The 26716-nt window shown below is 44.2% G+C and overlaps 1 protein-coding gene across 1 annotated transcript in view; it reads right to left on the bottom strand.

Annotated features, from left to right (window-relative positions):
• The window catches only part of LOC119169543 (uncharacterized), a 56448-nt gene extending 33509 nt beyond the window's left edge, over positions 1 to 22939 (bottom strand). The window contains exons 1-6 of the mRNA XM_075885826.1: positions 22528 to 22939; positions 11946 to 12101; positions 10757 to 11008; positions 9338 to 9531; positions 7965 to 8075; positions 3883 to 4066 (exon numbers count right to left, since the gene is read on the bottom strand). Of these exons, the coding sequence (XP_075741941.1) occupies positions 3883 to 4066; positions 7965 to 8075; positions 9338 to 9531; positions 10757 to 11008; positions 11946 to 12101; positions 22528 to 22582 (952 nt within the window). The 5' untranslated portion in view covers positions 22583 to 22939. The remainder of the gene's footprint in view (positions 1 to 3882; positions 4067 to 7964; positions 8076 to 9337; positions 9532 to 10756; positions 11009 to 11945; positions 12102 to 22527) is intronic.
• Between the last annotated feature and the right edge of the window lie 3777 nt (positions 22940 to 26716).

Raw genomic sequence — 26716 nt, 5'->3', positions numbered from 1 at the left:
CGTACAAACTGACGCGCGGCGACGGAGGCATTAGCGGCGGCTCACGTATGCTGCATATTGTACGATCTTGCTGCTCTCAGAGGTATACTCTATGGCAAAGTAAAGCTAGAACCTGCAAACGTGCTTTACACGTAGAGTAACATGAATTCACGGCAAGATACTTTTAGGGAACATGTAACGCACCTGTATACATGTGTTGCGAGTAGTGATCGACCCGTCATTTTCGGTTCGCGCAACTTCGAACCGGGCAGTTTGAGATGGTGCCTGAGCCCGACTGTGTGGCGCTAGGAACTAGAGGAAGGGAGGTCGAGCTTATCGCTGGAGAGAGATTGAAACACGCCATTTTTCTGGAAGCCCAAGCAGGTGCGCGCTCTCGTGCACCGTCTCGAGGTTACAGCGCGCTCCGTTATCACGCTCCTGTAATCGCTTTTTTAATCATTGAGATTAGAAGAGTGCTCTCCGATGGCTATAGCGTGCTCGAGCTCGTTAACTTAACCCACATAGTGATCTATCGTGAGAATCAGAGTGCGATAAAGAAAAAGCTCGGGGAGGCTGGAGAACGACAAGTTCGAGAGGTCCATTTCATGCTTCCTATAACATTCCCACACTCGCAAGCGGGTTATCGGCTGGCTTTGCTTTGCCGGGTATAATACTTATCCGACCTACGGCAAACACTAATGTGAGCGGTTGTCAGTTCACAGATGCGTATAGCCTCGGTAGCCTCCAGTGTGGGAGTTCTCTGAAACATCGAAAGAGTACAGTAGGAAAGAAAAACATTGCACTGTATTGTGTCATGTTTTATCGTACATTACCTTCGGTATCTCTGCCGGTGGCGCCTCATGTGTACATTTAGCTTTTGCTTTTGAGCTTGTATGAAAACCAGGTCCAAATAAAATACGATTTATGGTACATTACCATCGAATTGACCTGCCAATTGCAAATGACACGAACGCAAAAAGACTTGCTAATTAGGTTTCACTTCTTTGTGAGAAGCTAGATGCTGATGCGCTCTGACATTCCTTACTACCGACACTACTCATACCGCAGAAGATCTCAAGCGAGTACCATTGTGGTACCATTTGAATAAGTGTGCAAAGAATTGCGCTTCCTGAGTCCTCAATGAAACATACTCTGGTTTCCGTTTACTGCAGTGCATGTCCTTTTTCCTCTAATGCAAGCATTTTGAACGTCTTTCAGGCACTGTGTGCGAACTTAGTACCATGAAGCTCTGTTAGCAGCCAAACGGCATCTATAAGCGCAACGAGGGTCAGAGATTCATCGAGACGCTCCCAGGACAAAAATGACCTCAACCACGTTATTTCTTCATTTGCAAGTTGTATCAAGGTATCGCATATCGGGTAATCTAAGCTACGACTTCCAGAGACCATGATGACACCGTGAGGTACATTAACGTGTTCAGTTGCGGAGAAACATCAGGTAATCGAAGCTACGACTTCCAGAGACCTTGACGACATTGCGAGGCACACATTAACGTGTCGAATTACGGATAATGTATACACGGGAGTTAGTTACAATATTACGGCATCGTCCTGCCTCTCTGGTGCAAGATGATCGAGTGAGTGAGCATGATAACATTAAAAGGAGCCTCTCTGCTACGAGAGTGAATGGATGGGCACACAGCGCAGTGGATGATAGAGGAAAACCAGACGCAAGTATCACATGGTATTCCCTATTCGCTCGCACTTTTTAGGAACATTATCATCTTACAGTAACTCGCCTGTCTAAGAGTACTGAACGATTTAGTTACAAGGTACTGATAACTCTTGGGTCCCTCGACCAAGGTTCATTGTATATTACGTTATGATCCATACTGATGCATACAGAGGTCATATATTGGAGAGAAAAAAATAAGCGCACAATATAATAAACCTCGCAAATGACAAAGCAGCCAGTACACCTGCGCTATCAATGTCTGTCGCTTTGTATACTGTGGCATGTGTCGTTTCTAAGACTGGTCAGGATATATAGGATACGAATCGAGGCAAGCTAGTCCGAAATTCGAACACCGGTGAGCTTGCTGCTGCTTGTATTGGAGAAATTCACTGATAAAATAATTAACCGAAGCCTCTGATGTGTCACAATTAGTGTAACGCGGCGATGTTCTTCATTAGACGCGACTCCTTCTTGTCTCTGTGTCGTCGTTCTGTTCTCGCGCTATAACTATCGTCATGGCATACCAACTAGCCCAAGCAGCCACACTTCGAGCATTGAAGCACGTTGGCTTTACAATGAATGATAAGCCTAAGCAATGGATGAGCCTGTCTAACGTGCTGTGAATACTGAGGTTCGCCGTAAAGTAATTAGTCAACAAAGAAAGATGGCTTCGCAGAGCGTCGTAGTGGCTATAGGATGGACTATTTCGTGCGTATGTTGAGTCATATTTTTTTTTCTCTAAATATTGTTGAGTGCCAGGTTTAACAGAACATTCTAAAAAAACAAAAAATAAATGCCCCTGCAGAATAAAAAAAAATAATTCTGCATTGCAGTAGCAACCCTGTCAATCACCTTATTCTATAAAGTTTTAACGTAATACAGCAGACGCTAATTGTATATTCTTTGATTTACAAAAAAAAAAAGAACTTAACAACGTTTTTTTTGTAATTTTAGAAAGAAAGGAGTCAAGGGGAGGACATGGAGGATATCCAGTTTTCTTAATGACTGGTTACCCTTCAGTGTGTTTGGCAAGAAAAAAAAAGGAGGAACAAAACATAATAGAAAAGAAATTCTATACAAACACTGAAAAGAGAAAAGAAAACGACACTTCATGAAGGATGTATTTGAGATCAGCTGTCCGTAAGAAACTCAGCAGCACTTTCAAAGCTTTCTTTTCTGAGGATGGTCTCGGTCAGTGCCTCAGTATCATTTCCTCCGACAAAGAGTTTTTGTAACGTCTGCATTGACAAGACTTCAATGCTCTGTTTGAAAGTTATCGAATGTTTTGTGGGCTGCCTATAGAAGCGGAAAAGTCCCGTTGCGTCCCTAAAATAGCTCAGGCAAACATTGCAAGAGACCCTATCACCACTGGCGAGTCAGCTCTGAGTACTTTGATGAACGAATGCCAACAACCAGAGCGACATTGGGGGAGAAGAATAAGCGAGCGTCAATAAGTGGCCTCGAATAGAAGTGTCTAAATAGACGGGCTAATAACAGTGAGGGAAATGGTGTCGTCACTGAAGGCGTTATCGAAGTGAATGGTAGATGCGCTGTTCGGTGCGTCGGTTTCTGTTTCTCCAGCTAAATTAAGGCTCGTTGCGTCGCTCCGCGGTGATTACCAGTAGCCGCTTTTTCAAAATTTCAAAGTGGCTATGGACTATTAGGAAGAGCTTGAATTTGCCCATTTGACTCGACCGGTTATCACCCCTGGTTAAAACGTTAATTGTGTTATTTTCTACAATGACTGCATAAATTGATGTTTGTACTCGGAGGTAACAACAATGCTACACAATAACACATCACTGAAGATCATGGCAGATTGCTCGAAACCTTTGCACAGCAATATTAATAACTATACTTAGGTTCAAAGTATACTTGAAGGTATAGTTTTCCCGGACGAATTTCTGCTATAGTGATAGAGTCGACGACAGTGATAAAAAGAAAGTGCGTGCGCATGTGTGTGTGAGAGAAAAAGAGAGACTGGCACGCACTCGCTATTCGCCGCAATGCAATGATTTGCTCTTTCATGACCACCTTTTAATGAAACATATTGACCTAACCACTATGATAGCTTTTATAGTCCATGCAATGAGAGCTGTTACCTTCAGACACTTTTGTGCCGCAGAATGTCTTATCACAGACTTTCATTCCGTGTTACGCCCTTTCGCCCCTTTAACGTTTCCAACGCAATACGGAATCATCTGTTCCGTCTGCCCGGCTTGTTGCAGTAGCCATATCGGCTGATGTCATCGAAGAACTTGGCATTACTTTGCAAGTCTTTCTCGAGTTTGTCGTAATCGTACGATTCGTGGGTTCCGCCGGCTTCCTGGGGTATTACGTCCACAGGAAGCAGACTGTGTAACTTTTCTAAGTCGTGTCCTAGGAGACGAACCTGAAGAAAAGAAACGTGATAGCATCATGAGCAAAATACGTTCCGATATGTTACTGCAACATACATACATACATACATACATACATACATACATACATACATACATACATACATACATACATACATACATACATACATACATACATACATACATACATACATACATACATACATACATACATACATACATACATGCATACATACATACATACATACATGCATACATACATACATACATACATACATACATACATACATACATACATACATACATACATACATACATACATACATACATACATACATACATACATACATACATACATACATACATTATCTGCTGCTATAGTTCAAACTCACAAAAATCAGTTTTGCATCACGAGTGAAGCGATCAATGTGATAACAAAAAAGTGGAATGTCACTGGAAAGCGGCAAGCAACTAGAAAATGTGTATGCGCTGCCCAAGCACAAGTGGCGCAGGAAAGGCACACACACAGGGCAAGTTCGAACCAACAACTGTCGCTGCTTGACACCTGCTACCCGCTAATCAAACACAAAGAATGACGCACGAAAAGAACTCACAAGTACAAACAAGACGAACGCAAATTGTCCCAGTCATTACTTCAGCAAGCCCCCACTATGACTCTTCTGGCTAGCAGCTCACTCCTTTCACAAACACAGCGGCTGCAGCGAGTAAAGTGACCTTCGCGCGGTGCGTAGCTTCAACGCAAACTTTGCGGTGAATGCTCAAGACGTACGAAACTCCCCTTCGATAGATAAGCGCGTGAGCAAGGGCGACACCGCCCTGTATGTCTAATGTTGAATTTCAGTGGTGGATCCAGATCAAGTTTTTCTGCCCTGAGTGGAAAAATCACATTCCAATGGCGAAATGAGAGCGTGAATGGGTGTTTCATTGGCAGATTGAGAGCAACCACCCATTACGGATTGCTCCGTAGAGCAAGAATTTTCGCTCCTCCGAAATCGGCAGATTTGACCGGATGTTCAACTGACGTATTCTGTGCGCCCACCTTTCATCCAATCACGGATGGGTGTCCGGAAAACGCTTCAAACTCCCTCGCACCCTGTCGTGCTCCCTCATTAGATTTCCGATCACCAAGAGCTCCCGTCGAGACGCGCGCGTTCCAATCGCAGATTTGGCGAGAGCAATCCCGCTCGGATCTGCGCGCTCCATTCGCAATCCGGCCCAGCGCTCGCGATCTGCCATTGGAATTCGACAAAAGTGTATGTTAGAAGCGCACATCTAACTCCGGTGAAAGACGGTTTCAACGTCACAAGCGTTTTAACCCCAAAAACTTCCGGTCACCTCATTTACCAGCTCCTAACGTCGAAACTGAAAGCATGCTTTCATGTTTTTTTTTTTTCAAGGGAAAGGAAAGTCTCTCATTATTTTTCACACAAAGGAATGCACGTTAAGTCGAAAAGAACTTCTCATTTTTATGTAGCTCAAAAGAACACCTATTAGAATATATTTTGCGGAAGAAAAGTGTAGAAAATGAGCGGGCTATGTTCTAAAGCTTTTCTTGCCCACCGATGCTATTAAAGCACATCGGTGGACAAAACCGGATGTCATCAAGAACGTGTGTTTGTTAACAGTGAAAGGGTCTTATTTAAAATCGGGGACCCAAAGAGCTAGGGGATACAAGAAATTTGCGAGCGCATGGAATGTGCGGAAAAGAGGAGGAGCAGGAATAAACTTTATAATTCAGAAAGGGGAAGGGAAATGGAGGAAACCAAGGTTGACGGCGGCTATGCTGGGGCCCAAGGGGCCGCAACACTAGCAGACCAGTCCGCCAGCTTGGCCTGCATATGCAAATTCGGGCTCCTTAAGGACCTCTCCAGTGTGCGGAAAATGCAAGTCGTGACTCTGTAGCGCCATCATTTGAACGGCGAGCAAAACCGGAGAGCCCGTGACTTCAAGAGAAAAAATAAAGAACAGCACTTGGCAGTGGCACGAAAAGCCACAGGTCACGTACTCTGCTGGCGTTGATTCTGGTAAGAACATACTGGGATTCTGGTTCAGCCATCTCGTTTGTTCCACAGTAAACGGACTCACTTTCAAAGCCTACAGTGCGACACACGCGCAGGAGATTGGCTTCGCTGTGACTCTCACCTATCCCTCTTCGAAACATATAATCAATTCATCACCGACTCACGAAGGACCTGTCAGAACTATGAGGAAGGTTGGGCTCACCTGCTTGCTCAGCGCATCCTGGAACCTAGTTGCCGATACGTTGATCTAACTACGCGTAATCTAATTTGGTCGCCCAGTCAGCAAGCAGTCAAGAAAAACGAACAAGCCGATCAGGCTGCCCGCGCACTCTGTTCCCGGGCTATCTCCCTGTCTTTGGAAGCCTACTCTCAATCAAACAATTTGGACTTTTCATTCAAAGACGTCACCGATTGCTACAAGGAGGAGCACCGGTGCTATCCGCACCCTTATAAGGGACTGGATTGCCATGACGAGTGCCTATTTTTAAATCTGTTTACCAACACTATACTGTGCCCAGTGGTGCTAAAACAGTTAAATTCATCCCAAGAATCGCAAAGGATGTTTCGCACTCAACACTGACTGCATCAAGAAGACAAAACAATCGTCAACAACGCCTAAACGCGTGGAGGGTATTTAAAATTGAAAGGCCACTCTCTTGTGCCGCCTATGGCTAAGAGTGGTTTTCACGAAGTGGTATTTCTTTTAAATAAGTATGACCGACAACGCTGTTTGCGACGCCTGCCGGACCGAGGGCAGATCTGCCGCATATCTTATGCGGCGGTCCTAGCCACGGTGCGCAGAGACAATTCCTCTCATTTGCTCTCGCTCGTTTTGACAACAGAACGATGGCACTACAAACTATCCCCTATTGACATCAAGAAAAGTCATCGAGAATTGAAGGAGCCAAGGCATTGCTGAACCTCCTAAGGACAACCGACTTGTACGAGTGGCCTTAGACTCTTAATACCGCTCAAGACTGCCGCTATGCGCGGTTACTTTCTATGTGTGCGTTTGTCCTACCCCTCTCTTTCTCCATTTCTTTACTCATCTTTTAATCACACCCTCCTTTCCCCCTGTGGAGGGTAGCACACCAGTTACACCAGCCATATAGTCTGGGTGTGCCTGTCAAACCCATTTGTTTGCAACAAGAGCGAACGATTCCTGATGAAGGCCAGACTCTGGCTGAAACGTCGAAATAAACCACGTTGTGACTGCTCACGGAGGATCTACTTGACTACTTGCAACGCTACGGCCAATCCACACACACACACACACACACACACACACACACACACACACACACAATATATATATATATATATATATATATATATATATATATATATATATATATATATATATATATATATATATATATATACGAAAGATGACGACGACGGTACTGATAATTTTTATACAGTTGCTTTCACATTAAAAACAAGCCCCCATATTGCTTTTTCACTCTACTAACTTGATCATCCATGCGAAATAAAACTTTACTGGCAATTTTTATAGACTCTTTTCATTATTGCAAAGCTAGCTTTCATGTCATGCAGTTTGCTCGAATAATGGCGGCTAGTCACTTGCTGCAGAGTGTTCAAGTGCAGTTTACTTGCGCTGTGACATAAAAAATGTAGGCTCAGCTCTCTTGGCATTAATGCCTAATGGACGAACCCCAGCATGATCAATTAAGACCTCGTCTCCATTTGAAGCAGGACAGGTGTCGCCATTACCAGGGCAAATTTTCGCTGCAGGCAAGCGCACTGGCAGATTATGAAAAGTATCGATACTTTTCATAATCTGCAAGTGTACATTCACCATAGATTTATGGTGAATGTACACTAAAATAGATTGTTAGCAATGTTACATAAATGACTTATCCCTTACCCTTTGGAGCAATTTCGGCTTCATAAAGCGCTTCGCTGCGGCGAAAAGTATGTCAAATAACGCTGGGTTGTGGGTTACGTAGAGGGCTTTCACTCGAATCGGGTAACAGTCCTGAAAAGAGTGAGTTCGTCTACAATCAGCAAAAACACTGAACAAAGTTCTAGTTGGTTTTGCAAGCCCACAAGTTCACTGGTATTAAGTTAAAATTTTTACCTTCACACACATTGAAAAACATTCAAGAAATTACGAAAAAAATGTCTTTATAGTCACAGGCTCTAACACAATGACCCCGAGAAATTACGAAAAAAATGCATTTTAGTCACAGGCTCTAACACAATGACCCCGTGAAATACTTCAAGGGACAATAAAAAATTGACATCGTAATCGTTGTAGCTCCTCATTCCTGAGATCACAACAGCACACAAGTTACCGGTTCCATCCTGATTTCAATTCCTATTCTCTTTCTTGGGAACCATTCCGCTGGAGCGGCAGTAGAGAACCTCTTGCTCGACTGTCCGAAACATGACACACATCGAAGGTGACTCGAACAAGAACTCCATAAGTTAGACACCGAGCGGCCATTTGCATTGAATAAAATAATAGGCTCATGGCTATCTAAAACAAATGGCAAAGCAATGAAGGAGCTGTAACGCTTCTTCGAAGAATCGAAGATTCGTGACCACTACTGAGCGGACTGTAGTTTAAAGCGAGCGTGGCGACTACGTGTTTGTTCTGCCCATACGAGAACTGTTGCTCTCACCTATGTAGGACTGTGAATACGTATATATGCTATTTTGTTTTTTTATTGCTTTGTAACAATCAAGCGGATAGGGGCAGCCGTCGCCAAGTAACGGGGACGAAAACTCTTTCGTTGATTTTCTATTTCAATAAAAAAAAACGCACGAAGTGACAATTATGGAGTCTGACAAATTTATCCCAATTAATTTGTTTCATGGCCAATGAAATTTAATCGGAAGTTCTTTAGCTTAGAATTACATATTCAACCATAGTGCCCTTCTTAACTTCGGCGTGCATCTAGGCGTTTGAGCAAACAGCCACCTTACATTCATTGTATGTAAGGTGGCTTTAAAAATTCTTTTTTCCCGTATAGTATAGAAGTGTGGAATAGACTTCCAGAGTACGCTGTTACTAGCGCAAATGTCAAAGCGTATGAGTGTTCGCTAGAATTGTACTACCGGCAACATGAAACGTAATGTCTGTTTTGTCATTGTGTATTGTTTTTGTTTTGTGTTTATATTCCTCCCTGTAATGACCCTCAAGTGAGAGTTACAGTATTAATAAATAATAATAATGTAAGTGTAGCTCTTTGTCGCATAATTTTTGCTTCTACAAAACCTGCAAATCGATCTCACCTGCATCAGGTACAATAGCTTGCTCATGAAGTACGGCGTGTACTGCGTAATGTGGTACACGCTCAGACCTTTGAAGTCGAGCACGAACACGACGCCTCGGATCTGGACGTCCTGCTGGAAGAGCAGCCACTCGACCTGAACCAGGCTGACGCGGAAGTAGTCGATGAGGGAACACATCCGGCTGTTCCACGCACCTGAAAACCACCGGCCAAACACAAAAGCCAGCCAAATGATCAGAGTTTCGAACAAAAACATATTGTGAAGAAAAAAAACAAGCAGATTGTTTAAGCTTCGCTCGCGACCTTTACGCGAAGTGTAACGAATGGCACATCAGATTGCAACAGTGATATGATATCGTTTGTTGTTTTTTTTTAACGCCTACAGGACACGCGTTGTTTCACACCCTCCTTAAATGTCTCAGTGAGCTGTGACCACGTCCTAGAACTCTTGGAGTAATCAGAAGAGAGGAATGATACGCCTATAGTGACTGCCTTTCTTCAAATACTGAGTTTTTTTTTGTTAATAAATGACACATACACGTATCTGAACTCATGAAATGTTCAGGAGAAATAGTTTCCTGCCAAGCACACACGGTCCTGTATTAATAATGAAACAACTTGTACTCCGACAAGATTATTTGTCGATTTACACCTCATTATATATGCCTCATCGATACCACAATGTGGTTTTCTTTTTCTTTAAATATACATAGAAGTCCTCAATATGTGTTCAACAACCCTCTCACCCCAATGCAGTCTCGGATAACTAATTGTGTCAAGAAGCTGAAAGGTGTGAAATCGAAACACACAGTCATGTGAACGAGTTCTTAACAAGTATCCCGTATTCTCAATAGCACTAAATAATTCAGCGAACTAGGACTGCGAGGGGGGGGGGGACATAGACATGAAGCAAAGAGGAGGCACACAGCGTGAGCGCTCCCAGTTCGCTGAACTATTACGAAATACCAAGTAGCCCACCTTCCTATCGTGTTGCAGCATTAAATTAAGCATGAAGAGAGAAAGCGTAACAATGTTGCATACAAATGCAAAGTAACAAAATACCAAATAAAGAACGTTGAGTGCTAATGATGTTACATCGTTATTTCTTTTTCTCTCAACCATATATGATGTTACGAGGCATGGTGCTTGATCCTGCCGTAGCAAACAAAGAAAAACAAAGACACGAACAAGAGGGGTGGTGGGCTCACGAGATTCTGGTGGCTATTCAGTGGCACAGTTGCTTGTAAATATTGTGAATATATTCGCTGCTGTCTTTCGGGTGTAATCATATTTACCGCGACAATTTATGTGTTTGTATGCGCGCGCGCGCGTGCGTGTGTGTGTGCATGTGTGTGCGTGTGTGTGTGTGTGTGTGTGTGTGTGCGTGTGCGTGTGTGTGTAGTCTACTAAACAGGCTCACCTAATCTCAAGAGGACCACACCCCGCCCTAATGAATCCCTTTGCCGGGACACTGTGACTAGGCGGTGCTCTCGACATGTGGAGTCGAAGGGGACCGAATACGGGTTCAAGTTGTCAAACATCTCCCGCGTCTCCTGCTTCACTCGGAAGTACTTTCGGATGTTCTTGAGGGCCTCCTCTACGTCGTACTTGCGGGCACGCAAGAACTTCACCAAGAACTCCTCGTCTGTGGGACACTCCAGCCAGGGCTCTTCTGAAACACGAAACGTGTACGCAGTGAGCTGAGTCTTCAAGGCAACAGGAGTAGCGTATAGTGTATCTGGTTCAGTTTGGCAGATGGAACGCAGACCATTGCATGACTTACACTAACTACACCGACAAAAGAGACTTTTTAAACGCGAATCATTTCTTTGCGTACTCCAGACACTTAAGCATCTATCTATCTATCTATCTATCTATCTATCTATCTATCTATCTATCTATCTATCTATCTATCTATCTATCTATCTATCTATCTATCTATCTATCTATCTATCTATCTATCTATCTATCTATCTATCTATCTATCTATCTATCTATCTATCTATCTATCTATCTATCTATCTATCTATCTATCTATCTATCTATCTATCTATCTATCTATCTATCTATCTATCTATCTATCTATCTATCTATCTATCTATCTATCTATCTATCTATCTATCTATCTATCTATCTATCTATCTATCTATCTATCTATCTATCTATCTATCTATCTATCTATTGTGCAAAAGTCCTAGGCAGAAGTATACAAATAAAACGGCTCGCAACACAATAGAAGCTTATTTAATTAAAAAAGCAGATGACGAGTGAGGGAAACCTTCATTGCATTGCACTATGCGTAATTCGAATTTCTTTCGCGCCTGGTTAGAATTTTTTCGTTGTTCTGGCGGTGCCCCTGCGCAGGGTGTTGATATATAAAGGTGTGGAACGTTCTTGAATAAAGTCAGTTGGCAGTTTGCACCGGTCGATTGTATATTTCTTTCAGTGTGTTGTGTTTAGTTGCACCCTCACGATAGTTTCTATGTCAAAGCACCAACTCTCCCAACAGTCAACTCTTTTGGAGGCCGTCCCCACTCAAGCTAAATTCCTGGAAATGCTTGAATGTCTGGGTAGAGCATGCTTCAATCGTGTTTTCTGAGCAATCTCACCTGAAAGGAGCCGCCTCAGCTGCTCGACAGACTTTGCTTTCACTTCGGGTGTTTCTCCGAGCTCAAGCCTCGCCATTTCCTCGAGGTCTGCTGTCATATCGCCTCCTATGTTCGGGATGACGCTCCGGTCACTTGCTATCGACGCCTCATCCACACCTGGGAGTTTATTAACATAAGGATACACATGAGCCAACTATATACACCAGACGACTGTTGAACTCGGAAGCACTGAGAAATATTTTCGTCCTATCAGAGATTGCTGTTAACAAAAGCGAAGAATGAAACCTATAGGGTGTGCTTTCCGTAGTACGTGCAAACACAAACGACGCAAGACGCATCATGCGTTAATGAGGCACTCATGCTTAAACGAAGAAATTTCTACTTGCAGCTGTTGTGAGTATCCGTACGTTGTTGCTAAATCTGATATTTATCCTATAGATCACTGAGAAAGTTTATGTTCCTTCCTGACCTCTGCTTCCGTGCTAGCGGCGCTTAACAGGAGACCACCCTGGTGTAAGCTGAGAAGGTAGAGGAGACTTACTTCGAGTAGTTCCGCTCCCCTCCATTCCTCTATCCAATTGCCCCATTGTCTTTAACTAGGGATAAATTAGGTTGTTCATTCACTCATTAAGTTCCTTCCCGTTGATAAATATGCCGGCCAGCACCGCACACAAAAGATTATCGCATAAGCAAGGATGAAAGCTATAGTGTTCTGTTTTGATTCATGATGCACTTCCATAACATTATGCAAAACCAGCCAGTTTGCACGTGCTTAAATTTGCGAATGAGTCACTAAATACAGCTGCACATGCGCAGCTGTACTTTGTGTGTTTCGAAAAAGTGCTTAACGATTTAGAGTACAGTACTCTACAATGGAAGAGCATAAAGCCGTCCCGTGGGCCTCACGCTTGATGGGAATACGAGGAGTAGGGGGGGGGGGTAGAAAAAGGGGGTAACGATTTAGAGCACAGGGTACTCTACTATGGGAGAGCTTAAAACCGTCCCGAGCAGTGTCTAAAAACGAAGCGTTTCCCTCGCACGCCCAACGAGTTTATATCGCTGTGAAAGGCTATAAGAAAGGGGAACTATGAGCCAAAGTATCCAGCATGTCGTCAGCTACGTCGTGTGTGAACCAGGTTGTCATAGCTCTTGCACCGTGCATGCTCTAAGCACAAGCCTACAGGGGAAAATAGAACTTTTTTGGCTTTTTCACACCTTTTTTTACCTCATCATCGATGCTCGCACAGTTCTTTTATTCAAAGTAACACCGTTGTTTTTTTTCTTGAAAAAGAAGAAAATTTGCAAAAAATATTTTGTTGCCGCGGAAACGGGGCAACGCCGCGTGGTCGGGCCCCTATTCCGATGCATAGCTGGCTTTGGCCATTCTTTCAGCTTTCTGACCAGTCTCAGCTGATCCTGAAGGGCATGGCTGGACAGCATTGCCTCCGCACCTCTCTCTGCTGTTATCCCCTTCCTGTTCTTCGGTGTGTGCCGTGCATACCCACGTGACGTGGCAGAGCGTCAGTGTGCTTGCACACGATGAGCATAAAGAAATTATTCCCGTCTAGGTCTGATTATCTGGGTTTCTGGTGTAGCCCTGTGGCAAGTGCCAGGTCTTGTGATTGAGCTTACATCACATAATTATCAACAGTATCAGCGCCTAAACAATCTTGAGATAAAGGGTGCGCCGGTCGGGAATGATCCAGTGGATGTTGTAAGAAAGATAAGCGAAGCTGTCGGCACGGCAGTTGATCTTTCTGATATTGACGCATGCCACTGGATTCCCACTCCTAAGCCTGGTGTGAAGAAAATAATCGTTCGCTTTGTAAAAAGAACAAAACGTGACGACATACTGGCAAAATGTAAAAAGAAGAGGCTCGATAGTTCTATGCTTGGGGATGATAAAAAAACGCCCATTTTTGTAAATGAGCATTTGACGCAGAAGGGCAAGGCATTGCTTGCAGCGGCAATACAAAAAAAGAAAGAAGCCGCATGAAAATTTGTCTGGACATCCGGTGGCAAAGTCCTTGCACGCAAAGATGAAGGATCACGAGCGATACACATTACGGATGAGACAAGCCTGGCTAAAATTAGAAATTAGATGTGGCATGTGTCATAACAAATTGAAAAACATTCCACTATGACTGATCTTGTAAATAACCAAAAGTATTACAGTGTTGAAGACTTTAATAGGGTATTTCAATCCGGAAAAGGCTTGATTGAAGCATTGCATATAAATTGTAGAAGCATAAAAAGAAAGATCGAGGACATTGCTAATTTTATAGGGTCTATAGCTATCGAATTTGATGTGCTAGTTTTTTCCGAGACATGGATTACTTATAAAGAAGATGCTCCGTTCTTTCCAGGCTATAGTCATGAACTTCTCGGTCGTAACCAGCAAAAAGGTGGAGGTCTTGCTATTTATTTTAAGGATACGCTTTCGAGTGAACTGCTTGATAAGTATACTGTTATGAACGATGATGTTCAATGCATTAAAATGTGTGTTGGCCCATTCATAGTAATTGGTGTATATAGGCCACCACATGGCCATAAAAGGAAATTTATTGAGTTTCTTAATGTTGTGTTATATACTGTTCGCGAGAATTCTCCTTGCATAGTCATGGGTGACATAAACATTGACCTCTGTTCCAATGATCCTTATGCCAAAGATTTTGAAACGCTCTTACTTACATATGGAAGTACAAATTTTATACGTTCACCTACTAAGATTACAGCAACAAGTGTTACGCTCCTTGATATATGCGCCTCAAATTTAAGTTCACAGAATATAAAATCCGGGGTATTCGCGTATGACATAAGTGATCATATGCCCATCTTCTTTCTTGCACGAATTACTTCTCAAAATGGTCAGAAAACAGACATATTTCCACCGAATTGAAAACAGCAAAACTCGGGAACATTTTTTTTCAGCTAGTTCAGAACATAGATTGGAACACTGTTTATAGACAAGAAAATCCTGATGATGCTTATAACACATTCATGAGGTTATTAAGTGCTAGCTATGATGCAGCATTTCCACTTCTGAAGCGCTCACGTGGCAGAAATAAAAAAATGCAGAAAGCCTTAGATAAATCGTGATCTTTACCGGCGCATAAAAATAAAGAATAAATTGTATCATGATTTTATCCGTTCGCGGAACACAGACGCCTTAGCTGAGTACAAGAAATACAGAAACGTTTTAAATTCAGAAATACGGAAGGCTAAACAGAACTACTATGAAAAATTATTTGAAAGCATTTACAATGACCAGAGGAAACTATGGGAGGTCATAAATGGGCTTACGAATACAAGTAAGGGTTGTAATAGGACATAGGACCTAACAATTAATGGTCAGATTTTCAGTGGTGAAAGGTTGGCCAATGTTATGAATGAACATTTCATAAATGCGGGTTCCTTTATTTTAACGGATCAAAAGCGAGATAATGCTCCAACTCCTGATAAGTCTCCTTTGCCGTATTCTATTTTTCTCGCACCCACAGATCCGGTTGAAGTAGAAAGATTAATCAGAAAACTTAAAAACAATGTTGCATCAGGGATTGATGAGATAGGTTCTGTTGAGTTAAAAATGGTGTCACCATTGATATCTAATGTCTTGGCCTATATTATCAACCTCACCCTCACTAACAGTGTATTTCCAGAGCAGTTAAAAGTGGCAAAAGTCACTGCAGTACATAAAGGTGGTGATATAATTACTTTAGCGAACTATCGACCTATATCCGTGCTTCCAACAATATCAAAAATATTTGAAGGGGTTATTTATGATAGACTTGCATCCTTTTTTGATAAGCATCAAATAATAACGCAAAGTCAGTATGGTTTTCAAAAAAAATAAATCAACAGAACAAGCTCTACTGTATATCAAAGATAAGATAATCGAAAATATGGAAAACAAAAAATATACTCTTGGGCTCTTCCTCGATCTTCAAAAGGCATTTGACTCCATACAATTCAAATCATTGATTCATAAATTATCAAGTTATGGGGTGCGTGGAGTTGCATTACAACTGCTTAAAAGTTACCTTGAAGATCGTTATCAATATGTACAACTGAATAACACTATTTCTGCAAAGATGAAATTAAACCAAGGAGTCCCCCAAGGGTCTATACTGGGGCCATTATTGTTCCTTGCCTATATAAATGATATTGTCGATATACCTCATTCTCCTGAACTTATAATGTACGCTGACGATACGAATGTTTTCTTTTCATCAGACAATCTATTATCACTTGAGGTCAGTGTAAATAATTATCTAAGCAATCTTTCAAATTGGTTAAGGCAAAATGGACTGCGCTTGAATGCAAAAAAAAAAAAACAACCTATATGATATTCCGACCTATAAACAAACCTATTAGTAACATAGCTGTAAAATTCGAAGGAAATTGCATCGCACATGTTAGGGAACAAAAGTTTCTTGGTGTATGGTTTCAGGAGGAATTAAACTGGAACACACATGCAAATCATCTGATCACCGCATTAGCGCGAATAGTTGGTTGTTTTTTTAGAACAATGCACTTAATCCCATTCAGGTTAAAAATAAGTATGTACTATGCACTCTTCTATTCTAATGTAACTTATGGGATGTTAGTCTGGGGAACGACATCACAAAGGAATTACCTTAAGTTAATAATATACAAAAGAAAATATTGCGCTGCTTTGAAAAATACAGGGGCAATCTACAAGGCTTGCGCACTGGTCCACTATTCATTAAACATTCCATACTCAGAATCGATCAATTATATCATTTTAAATTGCTTCAGTTAATACAAAATACTAAGCTATAAGAAGAAAGTTGCACCGAAAGACCACACTACAGTCTGCGAGAACAAAAGAAACGAGCTTTTAGAACAAGAACCATGTATGGAAAACAAAGTGTTGCTTACCAGGTACCTCAGGTTTTAAATACCCTTGCAGATCAATTGAACTTTAGGGCTAGTAGTGCGACTTTCAAGAAACAAATAAATAACTTATTCATAACCACCGGTCTACACTATCGAAATTACGTAATGGAGTCTCATGCCTCTGCAAATGCTTAAATTGTTCATAAATTTCTATGTCATTATACGAGTGTATACAGCGCAATTCACTGTATCCGCATGCATATTGTGTCTGTTTTTGAGTTGTTTTATTGATATCGTTTAGTTGTGAATTTTTACGAGAGTGACCTCTAATTCTTGAAATGTGTTATGTAAACTTCTTATGCTATTTATGTTTGAATTTTGATTGATTAATTTGTGGGGTTTAACGTCCCAAAACCACGATATGATTATGAGAGACGCCGTAGTGGAGGGCTCCGGAAATTTTGACCACCTGGGGTTCTTTAACGTGCACCCAAATCTGAGCACACGGGCCTACAACATTTCCGCCTCTATCGAAAATGCAGCCGCCGCAGCCGGAATCGAACCCGCGCCCTGCGGGTCAGCAGCCGAGTACCTTAGCCACTATAGACCAACGCGGCGGGGCCTGTTTGAATTTTGTGTGTACAATTGCAGGTTGCTTGAAACCAATGTATTGAATATATATATTGTTTGCCAATGCTGATGTTTAAGCTTTGCACTGTCACGGACTGCGGAGGGACAAGGGCCTTTGTCAGGCTGTTCGCCTTTAGCCCTTTGCCCCTGCAGTGAGCTCTGTATTTGGCTTACTGTAAATAAAGTACTACTACTAATTAAAATTATTTTAATTTAATTATCATCTTCTATCAGCTTTAACTAACCCGGTTAAGTGGGGGACGCTTTTCGGGAACGCTCTTAATTATGTGGACTTTGCCACATCCACGTTTCTCTGAGCGAATTGTCCATGACTGCCGTTAGGGTTCGTGAGTTCGTTAATACTCATTACCGATACTTCTATGTAAAAAAAAATAAGTAAGAGTAAACTTTGCAGAAAAAATGAAGCCTAACATTAACAGGAGGCCGCGGTAGTCGAAATTCGGTGAAATGATAGAGGCCCGTGTAGTGTACAATGTCAGTGCACGTAGAGAACACCAGATGGTCTAAATTTCCGAAGATCTTCACTACGGCGTCTATCATAATCATATCGTGTTCATGGGACGCAAAAGCTTCCCAGATATTATCATTACAACAATAGGAGAATAGAAAGAAGTATAGGGTGACGTTGGCTTATGTTATTTCAGAATGTAGGGGCCATAAATGCTTGGCAGAGCGTTATTGCAAATCAGCCTATCGCAAAATTTAGTATAGCTCGCACGCCGCCTGTTTTTATTGCACCTGTAAAACAAATACAAAATGTTCACACACTGTTTCTCATGTTTGAAACATTGAATTTACCATGCTTGTTTGTCTTTGCGAGAGCCTTCGTCATTTCTATTTCTTTTGTACAAAAGAAAAGCGAATTTTAGTATAAATGGCAATGTATGACAACATAATTTAACTTTCATCAAATTACAGCTCTCGCCATTAAGATGGGTAAAAAAAGAAGAAAAAAGGTGAGTCAGAATAAAGAGGACGTTATCTCCATTATCGCCTTTTCTTCGGTGTGCAGTTTTGTTGAAACACCAATTATAAGGGTACTGTCAAAATTGTGCAGTCACACTTTGCTGGCCCCACTCATTCGACAGAAATCACTTTGACGAACTCCTTTTCCGAGCTCAACGTTTTGCGCAAATAGAGATCTTAGCGATATCAGTGATCAAGAGTCGAGCCTGCGACTCCTTCTTGGGGGTAGTGTGGACTCGTATAAGCCCCTCAGAGCTGGGCCATATCGCAAAACCAGTCCGAATGGTTATTTTTTGCTCGAGCCGCCTAACCGAGAAACCAGTCCGAATGGTTATTCTTTGCTCGAGCCGCCTAACATTGCAACAAATACAGCACGTGAAAACCGGAAGTTAAATCATTCCGGAGGCCCACAGACCATGCCTTGCAGCGATGGAGCACTGCAGTACCAGCAGAGAAAAAGAAGGCACAGGGAGTATGCAAATCACGACCAACTTTTCCAGCGCGCCGAAATAACGCGGACAGAAGAAGCTCGCCGAAGCACAGCGCCGTCACTTTTGGGAAGGCTCGCTGTGGCGCAATATCGGAGAAGGTTGACCGAGTGGAAGGCATGCCAGCTTCCATCTTACATGTACAGCGTCCGTAAAGCGGTACACCGTGGTGCTTCTTCACGTTGCACCCAAATCACGCCCGGAAGTAGCCGGCAAGCGAGCGCTAAATTCCGCTCTCCTCAATGCACGGCGTGTGATTGTTGGCCGTTACGCGATCTCGCTCTCTCTACTTCCGGCCCTACTGGCGCCCAGATACGGGAATGGTGGGAGCGATGTGGGCGTCGCTTGCGTTCGGAGCATTCCGCCTTGGCTTCAGGCGTCGATGCCCGCGATGGCCCGATGCTTGGGCGGGGCTGACTGATTCGGCGCGTACAAGCAAACACCAAACGATGCTTTAAATATGTCAGATTATGGCAGATAATTTACAAGCACCCAGAACGTAAGTATAGGACAAATTTCGCTGTCGCTTGCGAACGAGAGATAACTGGACATGCAGTGGAAGATTTCCGGCATAGCTTGAAATGCGCGCCAAATCAACACGTGTGCTAGTATCTGTACAATGCGAAGCCTTCGTGAAATGGATAATTTCGTGCTACGCAGTTATACAGCTATACGCAGAGAGCCATGAAAAAAATTATAGATGTGATCTTAAGGAACGAGAGGAGAGCAGAGTGGGTCAGGGTACAAGCGTGTGCTAAGGACATCTTAGCCGAAATCAAAAAGAAATTTGCATGGGCAGTGCATGTTAACGAAAAGGCGGAATAATCACTGCCCATTATGTGTAACAAAATTGGATCCCCATAGAAGGCAGGCGCGCGAGGGTATAGCACGAATGTGGACGGGCAGATGAGATAAAGAATCTGGGTATAACGTGGTTGCAACATGCGCAGGACTGGGTTAACTAGAGAAACATGAAAGGGGTAAGCCCAGAAAAGGAATGAATAAATTTGAAAAAGATGAGCAGAAACAGTCGTTATTTGCATCACACGTGTGACGCGACGTTTACTGGGCTGCTTATTTATACGTAACACTATGCACTCACTCAACTTTGCTGTGTACTGAAATGCGAGCGGCAGCTTTTGTGGGTATATGCAGCGTGCGTCGTCCACGCAGTGAGATCGCAATGTATAGGGTTGTTCTACGTCTTTCCATGAAATCCGTATATGTGCAATCACTACGTATGGACTCACCGGTAGCGACAGAGAAAGTTTTAAATATGGAGATAGATTGAGGGGCGGGGGGAAGCTCGCATGCGCTCTATAACACATCTTACGGTCATGATGTCGCCATCGGTCTATAATCGCCGCTGCAAGTCTGATGTCTCCTAGAATTTGAGCACTGCCTTTGTCACCTTCGCCGGGGATGACCTCTCCGGATGACGGTGCCGGGCTTGCTATGAAAGCCCGCGTACGTTGCTTTATAATCTAAGCAAGAACTAACCTGGCGTTGTCAAAACCTCCGTACTCGCATAAACAACGGCCATTGGATACGAGTCGTGAAGCATTTGAGGAGTAATATAGTGCCAATAATAACTGTTGTGGTTTAACATTCCAATACCAAGTTATGGTTATGAAAGGCGTGCGTTTGCAATGTAAACGAATGTGCCTTGCAACTAACTCCGAGCACTTTGGCGTACGGCGCAAATTGGGAACTCGGAATTTTTATATACACAGTCGACAGCTGTTCGACGAATACGCATTTTGGCCCACACAGCACTGCACTGGCTGCCAGAGCCGGGTCAGACTCACTACCACACACCACACAGGATCCACGGGTGCTGTTCCTGTAATTCTCTTCATTACTATCCCTGACCTTGCACCACATATCCCAGCAAGCTGTCGAAGTGAAGCAAGTTCAGCAAGTAAATTATTTTTTGTAACTTCCTTTACACGCAGTCACGCATATCTATGAGGAATCTTTATTCAACAGAACACCTATGTTGCATGCTGTCTTGTTTCGAATGACGTGCACGTGTCCTATTTATGATATCGTAGAATTACCAATTGAGAAATTACAGCAAAATGGGGGGGGGGGGGGGGCGTGATATAGAAGTGAGGCATAACGTCTTGTTTCCTTGCACTGCTTCGAAAAATGGGAGTTAGCAACAGCTAAGAGGCAGAAAGTAAAAAAGTGAGCTTATGACCACGATTTTCACTTGTTTGTTTTGTTTCTCACCACAGTACATAAAATAGCTCATCATCCTTCGTACTGCGCTTATGTTTGCCAATGTAGCGTTTTTGAATAACCTTACGCTGGTGTTCCGTAGTATCAGCATTTGGCGTCAGCAAATATCAAAGGAAATGGGATGGGACGGACGCTTTTTGCCCGCCACGTCAGAGCCTCATTCGGCATAGCATATCTATGCACATATCCACGGTGCCTTAAATGAACATGTTAGAAAACACGTGATCGCAATAGCGATGGCAAAGAGGGAGCACGATTGTGACAACAAACAAACCTGTCAATTTTCCTTTCTTCACCTTTCTGCCACCTTGTAGGATTCCGCAGAAATTGTTTGCAAACAGGCCTTACAGAAGAAGAGATTTCTGAATTCAGCTCATGTTTCGCTTTAGTAATCACGCTCTTAGCCCGTATTCACAGAAACTTAGCCTATAAGAAAAGTTTCTTGAGGAAATCTCGCTCAATCCTGTCAATGAGCAATTCATCGGCTAATAAATCCAGCAAATGTAAAAGCGCACCTAAGAAAGGGAAGATTTCTGATATCTGTCACGGGAACGGGCATTGCTGCCAGCACCCCATGAACGTCGGCAAGATGCAGAGATAACTATACGTTGAAACGGGGTTTACGCAGCTAAATAGAACCATGCGGGTGCGGCAACCGCATCGAGTGTACTCCTGACACCTTTTTTAATGCCGAACCGGCCTTATCGATAGATCGCGAGCAGCAGTGTTGCTCTACTTGACAGAGTTCGCAGCAGATGCTCCACAAGAAATAAAATAAAAAATAAAACAGGATCAAGATAGAGCTTACGGAAGCTTGTCGAAACATTCTAACGGTATTAATGCCCACTTCTTTCGCAGATTGTGATCTCCTACGAGCATCCCTCGAGGCATCCGATTGCATCGGCAGGTTGCCGTATGTGTACCCCTTACGAACACTAGTAGATACGAAAGGGCACCAGTGTTCAAGCCTGCAGTTTTGAGCTCCTGAGGAGATTTTTATGAGTGCTTTTTAAGAACTATGTCTTAAGGTCACTGCCCCTCGTCTGACCTATACTAACGCGAATTTTCACGTTTCAAACTATATTCATTAGTTAGAACAGAGTGGCACCAATGTACTCTTCGAGTTTCCCTGAGCGTCGTCTGTGTCCTTATTTTCCTTGTGGTCCGTATTTTAGCGCCTCTCAGTTTATAATTAGCCAATCTACGCAGAACACGTACGCTACTTAACCGTGCGACATACACTGTGCACATTTACTCGGTCCGCATAAACTGACCCTCCCGGAATATAGCACATGTGCAGAACTTTCGAAGACGAGATTTACCCATGGAGTTTAATATTCGCGACCTTCCCCTGAAGTACAATTGACACTCACCTTCGAAGGACGCTTTTCTGTTGGCTTCCCGCTTGAAGCGACCGACTAGCTCCATCGAGGCCGACTAACCGCAAAGGGCCCAACCGCCGTCTTGTTTATCGCCTCGCTCTGGAGCAGTCGTAACGACTTCCGGTTTCGGAAGCGGGCTACGATGACTCCAACACCTTTTTTTTTTTCTTCCTGTTCGTACGACGCCAGATCGAGCGCGTTGTAACAGTGCTTACGAGTGTTTGCTCTGTAGCAATGGCCTTGGGCTTCCGGCTAATCCACGCATCTGTACACTGTTACCGCAAACTCGGGTCTCGGCGACGTCGCGAAGTCACGGCGAGGTTCTTCGTTCTCCGGAAGGTAAACTTCCGTCTCGCCGTGCCGGACTCCGCGAACTCATTTCCGACTGTTCCCGGACAAGTTAGAGAGTATACCATGGGAAAGGCGGCGGGCGACCCCAACTCACTTTCGTTCTCGAGGTCTTGTTTTCTCTTTCTCGGACCTCGCCATCGGGCCGACAAACAAAGCGGCTTTTCCGGTTCCCCTTCACCCACGCCCTATACCCACTCTTTCTTCGACGGCCCCTATACGCGCTGCACATCTCGCAGTTGCGAAGTGCGCTTTTATATGACGCGAAGCAACTTTGATTGGGGCTCTGTGATGTGTGGTGCGCGTGATGCGCGTGATGATTTGTGATGCGTTTAATTGAAAAGTAAAAAGACAAAGATTCCTCACAAAACAAAACACTTAATAAACAGTTGACTGGACATGACGAAACACATCTGTAAACACCCAACAAGAACGTTCAAAGTCAGTAACTAAACCTAACGTTCGAAAGGGGCTGAGTGATGGGAGTAGCGCAAGATATATGTTCGGTCTCACCCACACGCTGAATTCCGCCGACGATGAGCAAACCGGAACGCGGTGATTCCGGCTTCAGGACGCGGGCAGGACGGGGATGAAGGAACGCTGGCTGCTGACGACACGTCGAGAAACCAGGCCGGAACGTGGTGGCTCTGGCTTTAGGAGTGTGGACCCGTCTGTGACGAGAGAACGCAGGCTGGTGGTGACGCGTCAGAGAACCAGGGTCGACCTAGTCAAGCAGCTGGGCGCACAGCTCGGGCCCGGAGCCCGACGGCTGTAGCTCGCCTGCCGGAACCAAAGTCCGCAGGCCCTGGAAAGGAGTTCAGGACCGGATGGCCACGGTCCTTTGGAGCGGGAACACGACGGCAGGAGGCCCCGGCCGGTTGAAGACCTGCAGGCTCGGGTCCTACGCCCGACGGCCCATCTTCAGCGCCCGGTCCGGTGACGACCTTCCGCTTGCCCCGTCTTCCTCGAACTCTCCTTGCTCTGGTCTGCTCAGGCTCCTGCTTCAGCTCTGGCCCACTTGTCTCGTTCTGATTGGCCTTTCAAAACTCCGTGGTGATCAGCCATTGGCCCTTGTTTTCTTTATGGTCTTAGATGCTTGCGCTCCACGCTCTCACGTGTACCGGTCCTCGGCGTCGTCGTTGTTCAGGCGACCCAGCACGTGCACTCGGTCATCCTTTAATTTCGCGCACTTTTCGAAGGCGCGCACTTTGAACGCGCACCACACATCACATACGCCCCCCTTTCATTCAAGTTTTTTTTTTTTCTCTAAAAAAAAAAACTGCCGATGAGTGCGCGTTCTGCACTACGTCACAATTAAACCACATATGTCCGCCACACAGTTCACTGCATTGCCCAAAGGTCCACATTCACTAACCTCAAAATACGCAAGAAGTGAGAAAAAGTATGGACACATCTAGCGGATTGTGAAAATCCCCAAATTAGTAGTACACCACCCCTTTTTTTATCATATATACCCTATCATCTCAAAAACTATACATCATGTTAACGTTACATTGCATGTAACTTCTTCAAATATTTACAAGCAACACCCTTCCATGGTCCGCAAGCAAGATCCAAAAGAAACCAGCGGGAAATCGAATTTGACGCTTAAGTTATAGCGTCCCGTACAAGACGTTTAACTGCTCTAACCATTTGACAAGAGTAAGGAATCGGAAGCCAGTGGAAGAATTCTCGACCGTAAGCTCGTATGAACCTAAAGCTGTGTATCACCAGGTTCCCAACCTCGAAATCACAAGCATACACGCTGGAATGTCTGTATGCCAGTCGGAGGCGTTGCCTCCAGGCGCACCAGTACAACCACGCCTGAATCATTTCATCCTTCCCACGAACGCCTTGCTTGAGCTCGTAAGCCGCTAATCGTTGAGACATCTTAACAGAAGCGACCTCTTCAACCGAAGATGCCAAAGAGCACCAGTCGGCGTCCTTCCTCGTACAATAACCTGCTGGACCATTACTGCCTTCTGGTTCACTTTCCATCCCTTCAGCTTTCTGTATTGCTTGTTCATCAATACTTTCAACCCTTCTGCCTGGGTCATCGTGATTACCCTCATTGTCACATATAGCTGACCTACATTGCAACTCTACTCTCTGTTCTTCAACAAGTGCTTTTGCATTTTGCTCCAATATTCTTCTAAAAGCATCATCTACAATTTCCCGAGAACACAAGCCATCTCTCTGTATGGGCAAGTTATAATCATGGTGAAAAACCATGTCCGTAGCGTCTGTTGCTATCTCCAGTGGCCCAAAACAATAGGTAGCTGCTACATCAGAGCTTTCATTATGGCATTCGCCGGCATTACCTAGGAGACCTTTTATTGCTCCTTCAGCGGAGCTATTCAGAGGCAATCCTACCTCTGAATAAAGTGCGCTTGACCTCTCACAGGTTTCAAAATACCCTTTACTCTGAATGGAACGTTCTTGTTCCATGCTCACGAAGCATTCCTGCGCTTCAATAAGCTTATCGAGTCTCCTAGTCTTTTGACTGTTTACCTCCCTGTCATACTCTTTCAGAGTTTCTTTCTCTAGCGAAAGGTCATGACGAGGTACAGGGTCAGTCTCACGTAAATTCAAATCGCTCCCGATGTAACTGCTTTCAGAGCACACCTCATCCACTGGTTGACTACTCTGGCTCTCAGACCACGTATATTCAGCGTTTTCCCTCTCAAGCCACTGCTGCAAATCCTCATATTCTAGTTCCAACAGTCTCTTCTTTTCGCGCATCTCTATCTCGAGCAGCCTTTTCTTTTCACGCATTTCTAGCTCAAGCTGCTCCTTCTTAGCGCGTGTCTCTCGCTCGAGCTTCTCTCTCCTAGCCCGTGTTTCTCGCTCGAACTCCTCTCTCTTAGCGTGTGTTTGCAATGCAATCTGCTGCTTTTTAGCGTCACATATCGCAGCCCGTTCCTCTTGCGCTTGCGCCATTTGCTTGTCGTACCACTCCTTGAACTCCGCTCCCTTGAGACTTATACTCTCCGCCAGATCTAATAATTCCGAAGTGCTTTTCATGGCTTTCATCGCGTCGAAAAATCTACATGAAAAACAAACGACTTTGTCCTGTCGCGGACGCCAATTTGTGATGCGTTTAATTGAAAAGTAAAAAGACAAAGATTCCTCACAAAACAAAACACTTAATAAACAGTTGACTGGACATGACGAAACACATCTGTAAACACCCAACAAGAACGTTCAAAGTCAGTAACTAAACCTAACGTTCGAAAGGGGCTGAGTGATGGGAGTAGCGCAAGATATATGTTCGGTCTCACCCACACGCTGAATTCCGCCGACGATGAGCAAACCGGAACGCGGTGATTCCGGCTTCAGGACGCGGGCAGGACGGGGATGAAGGAACGCTGGCTGCTGACGACACGTCGAGAAACCAGGCCGGAACGTGGTGGCTCTGGCTTTAGGAGTGTGGACCCGTCTGTGACGAGAGAACGCAGGCTGGTGGTGACGCGTCAGAGAACCAGGGTCGACCTAGTCAAGCAGCTGGGCGCACAGCTCGGGCCCGGAGCCCGACGGCTGTAGCTCGCCTGCCGGAACCAAAGTCCGCAGGCCCTGGAAAGGAGTTCAGGACCGGATGGCCACGGTCCTTTGGAGCGGGAACACGACGGCAGGAGGCCCCGGCCGGTTGAAGACCTGCAGGCTCGGGTCCTACGCCCGACGGCCCATCTTCAGCGCCCGGTCCGGTGACGACCTTCCGCTTGCCCCGTCTTCCTCGAACTCTCCTTGCTCTGGTCTGCTCAGGCTCCTGCTTCAGCTCTGGCCCACTTGTCTCGTTCTGATTGGCCTTTCAAAACTCCGTGGTGATCAGCCA

The sequence above is a fragment of the Rhipicephalus microplus genome, chromosome 2 (genome assembly GCF_043290135.1).
Source record: "Rhipicephalus microplus isolate Deutch F79 chromosome 2, USDA_Rmic, whole genome shotgun sequence".
Classification (NCBI taxonomy): Eukaryota; Metazoa; Arthropoda; class Arachnida; order Ixodida; family Ixodidae; genus Rhipicephalus; species Rhipicephalus microplus.
This window is presented reverse-complemented; position numbering and strand designations above follow the sequence as displayed.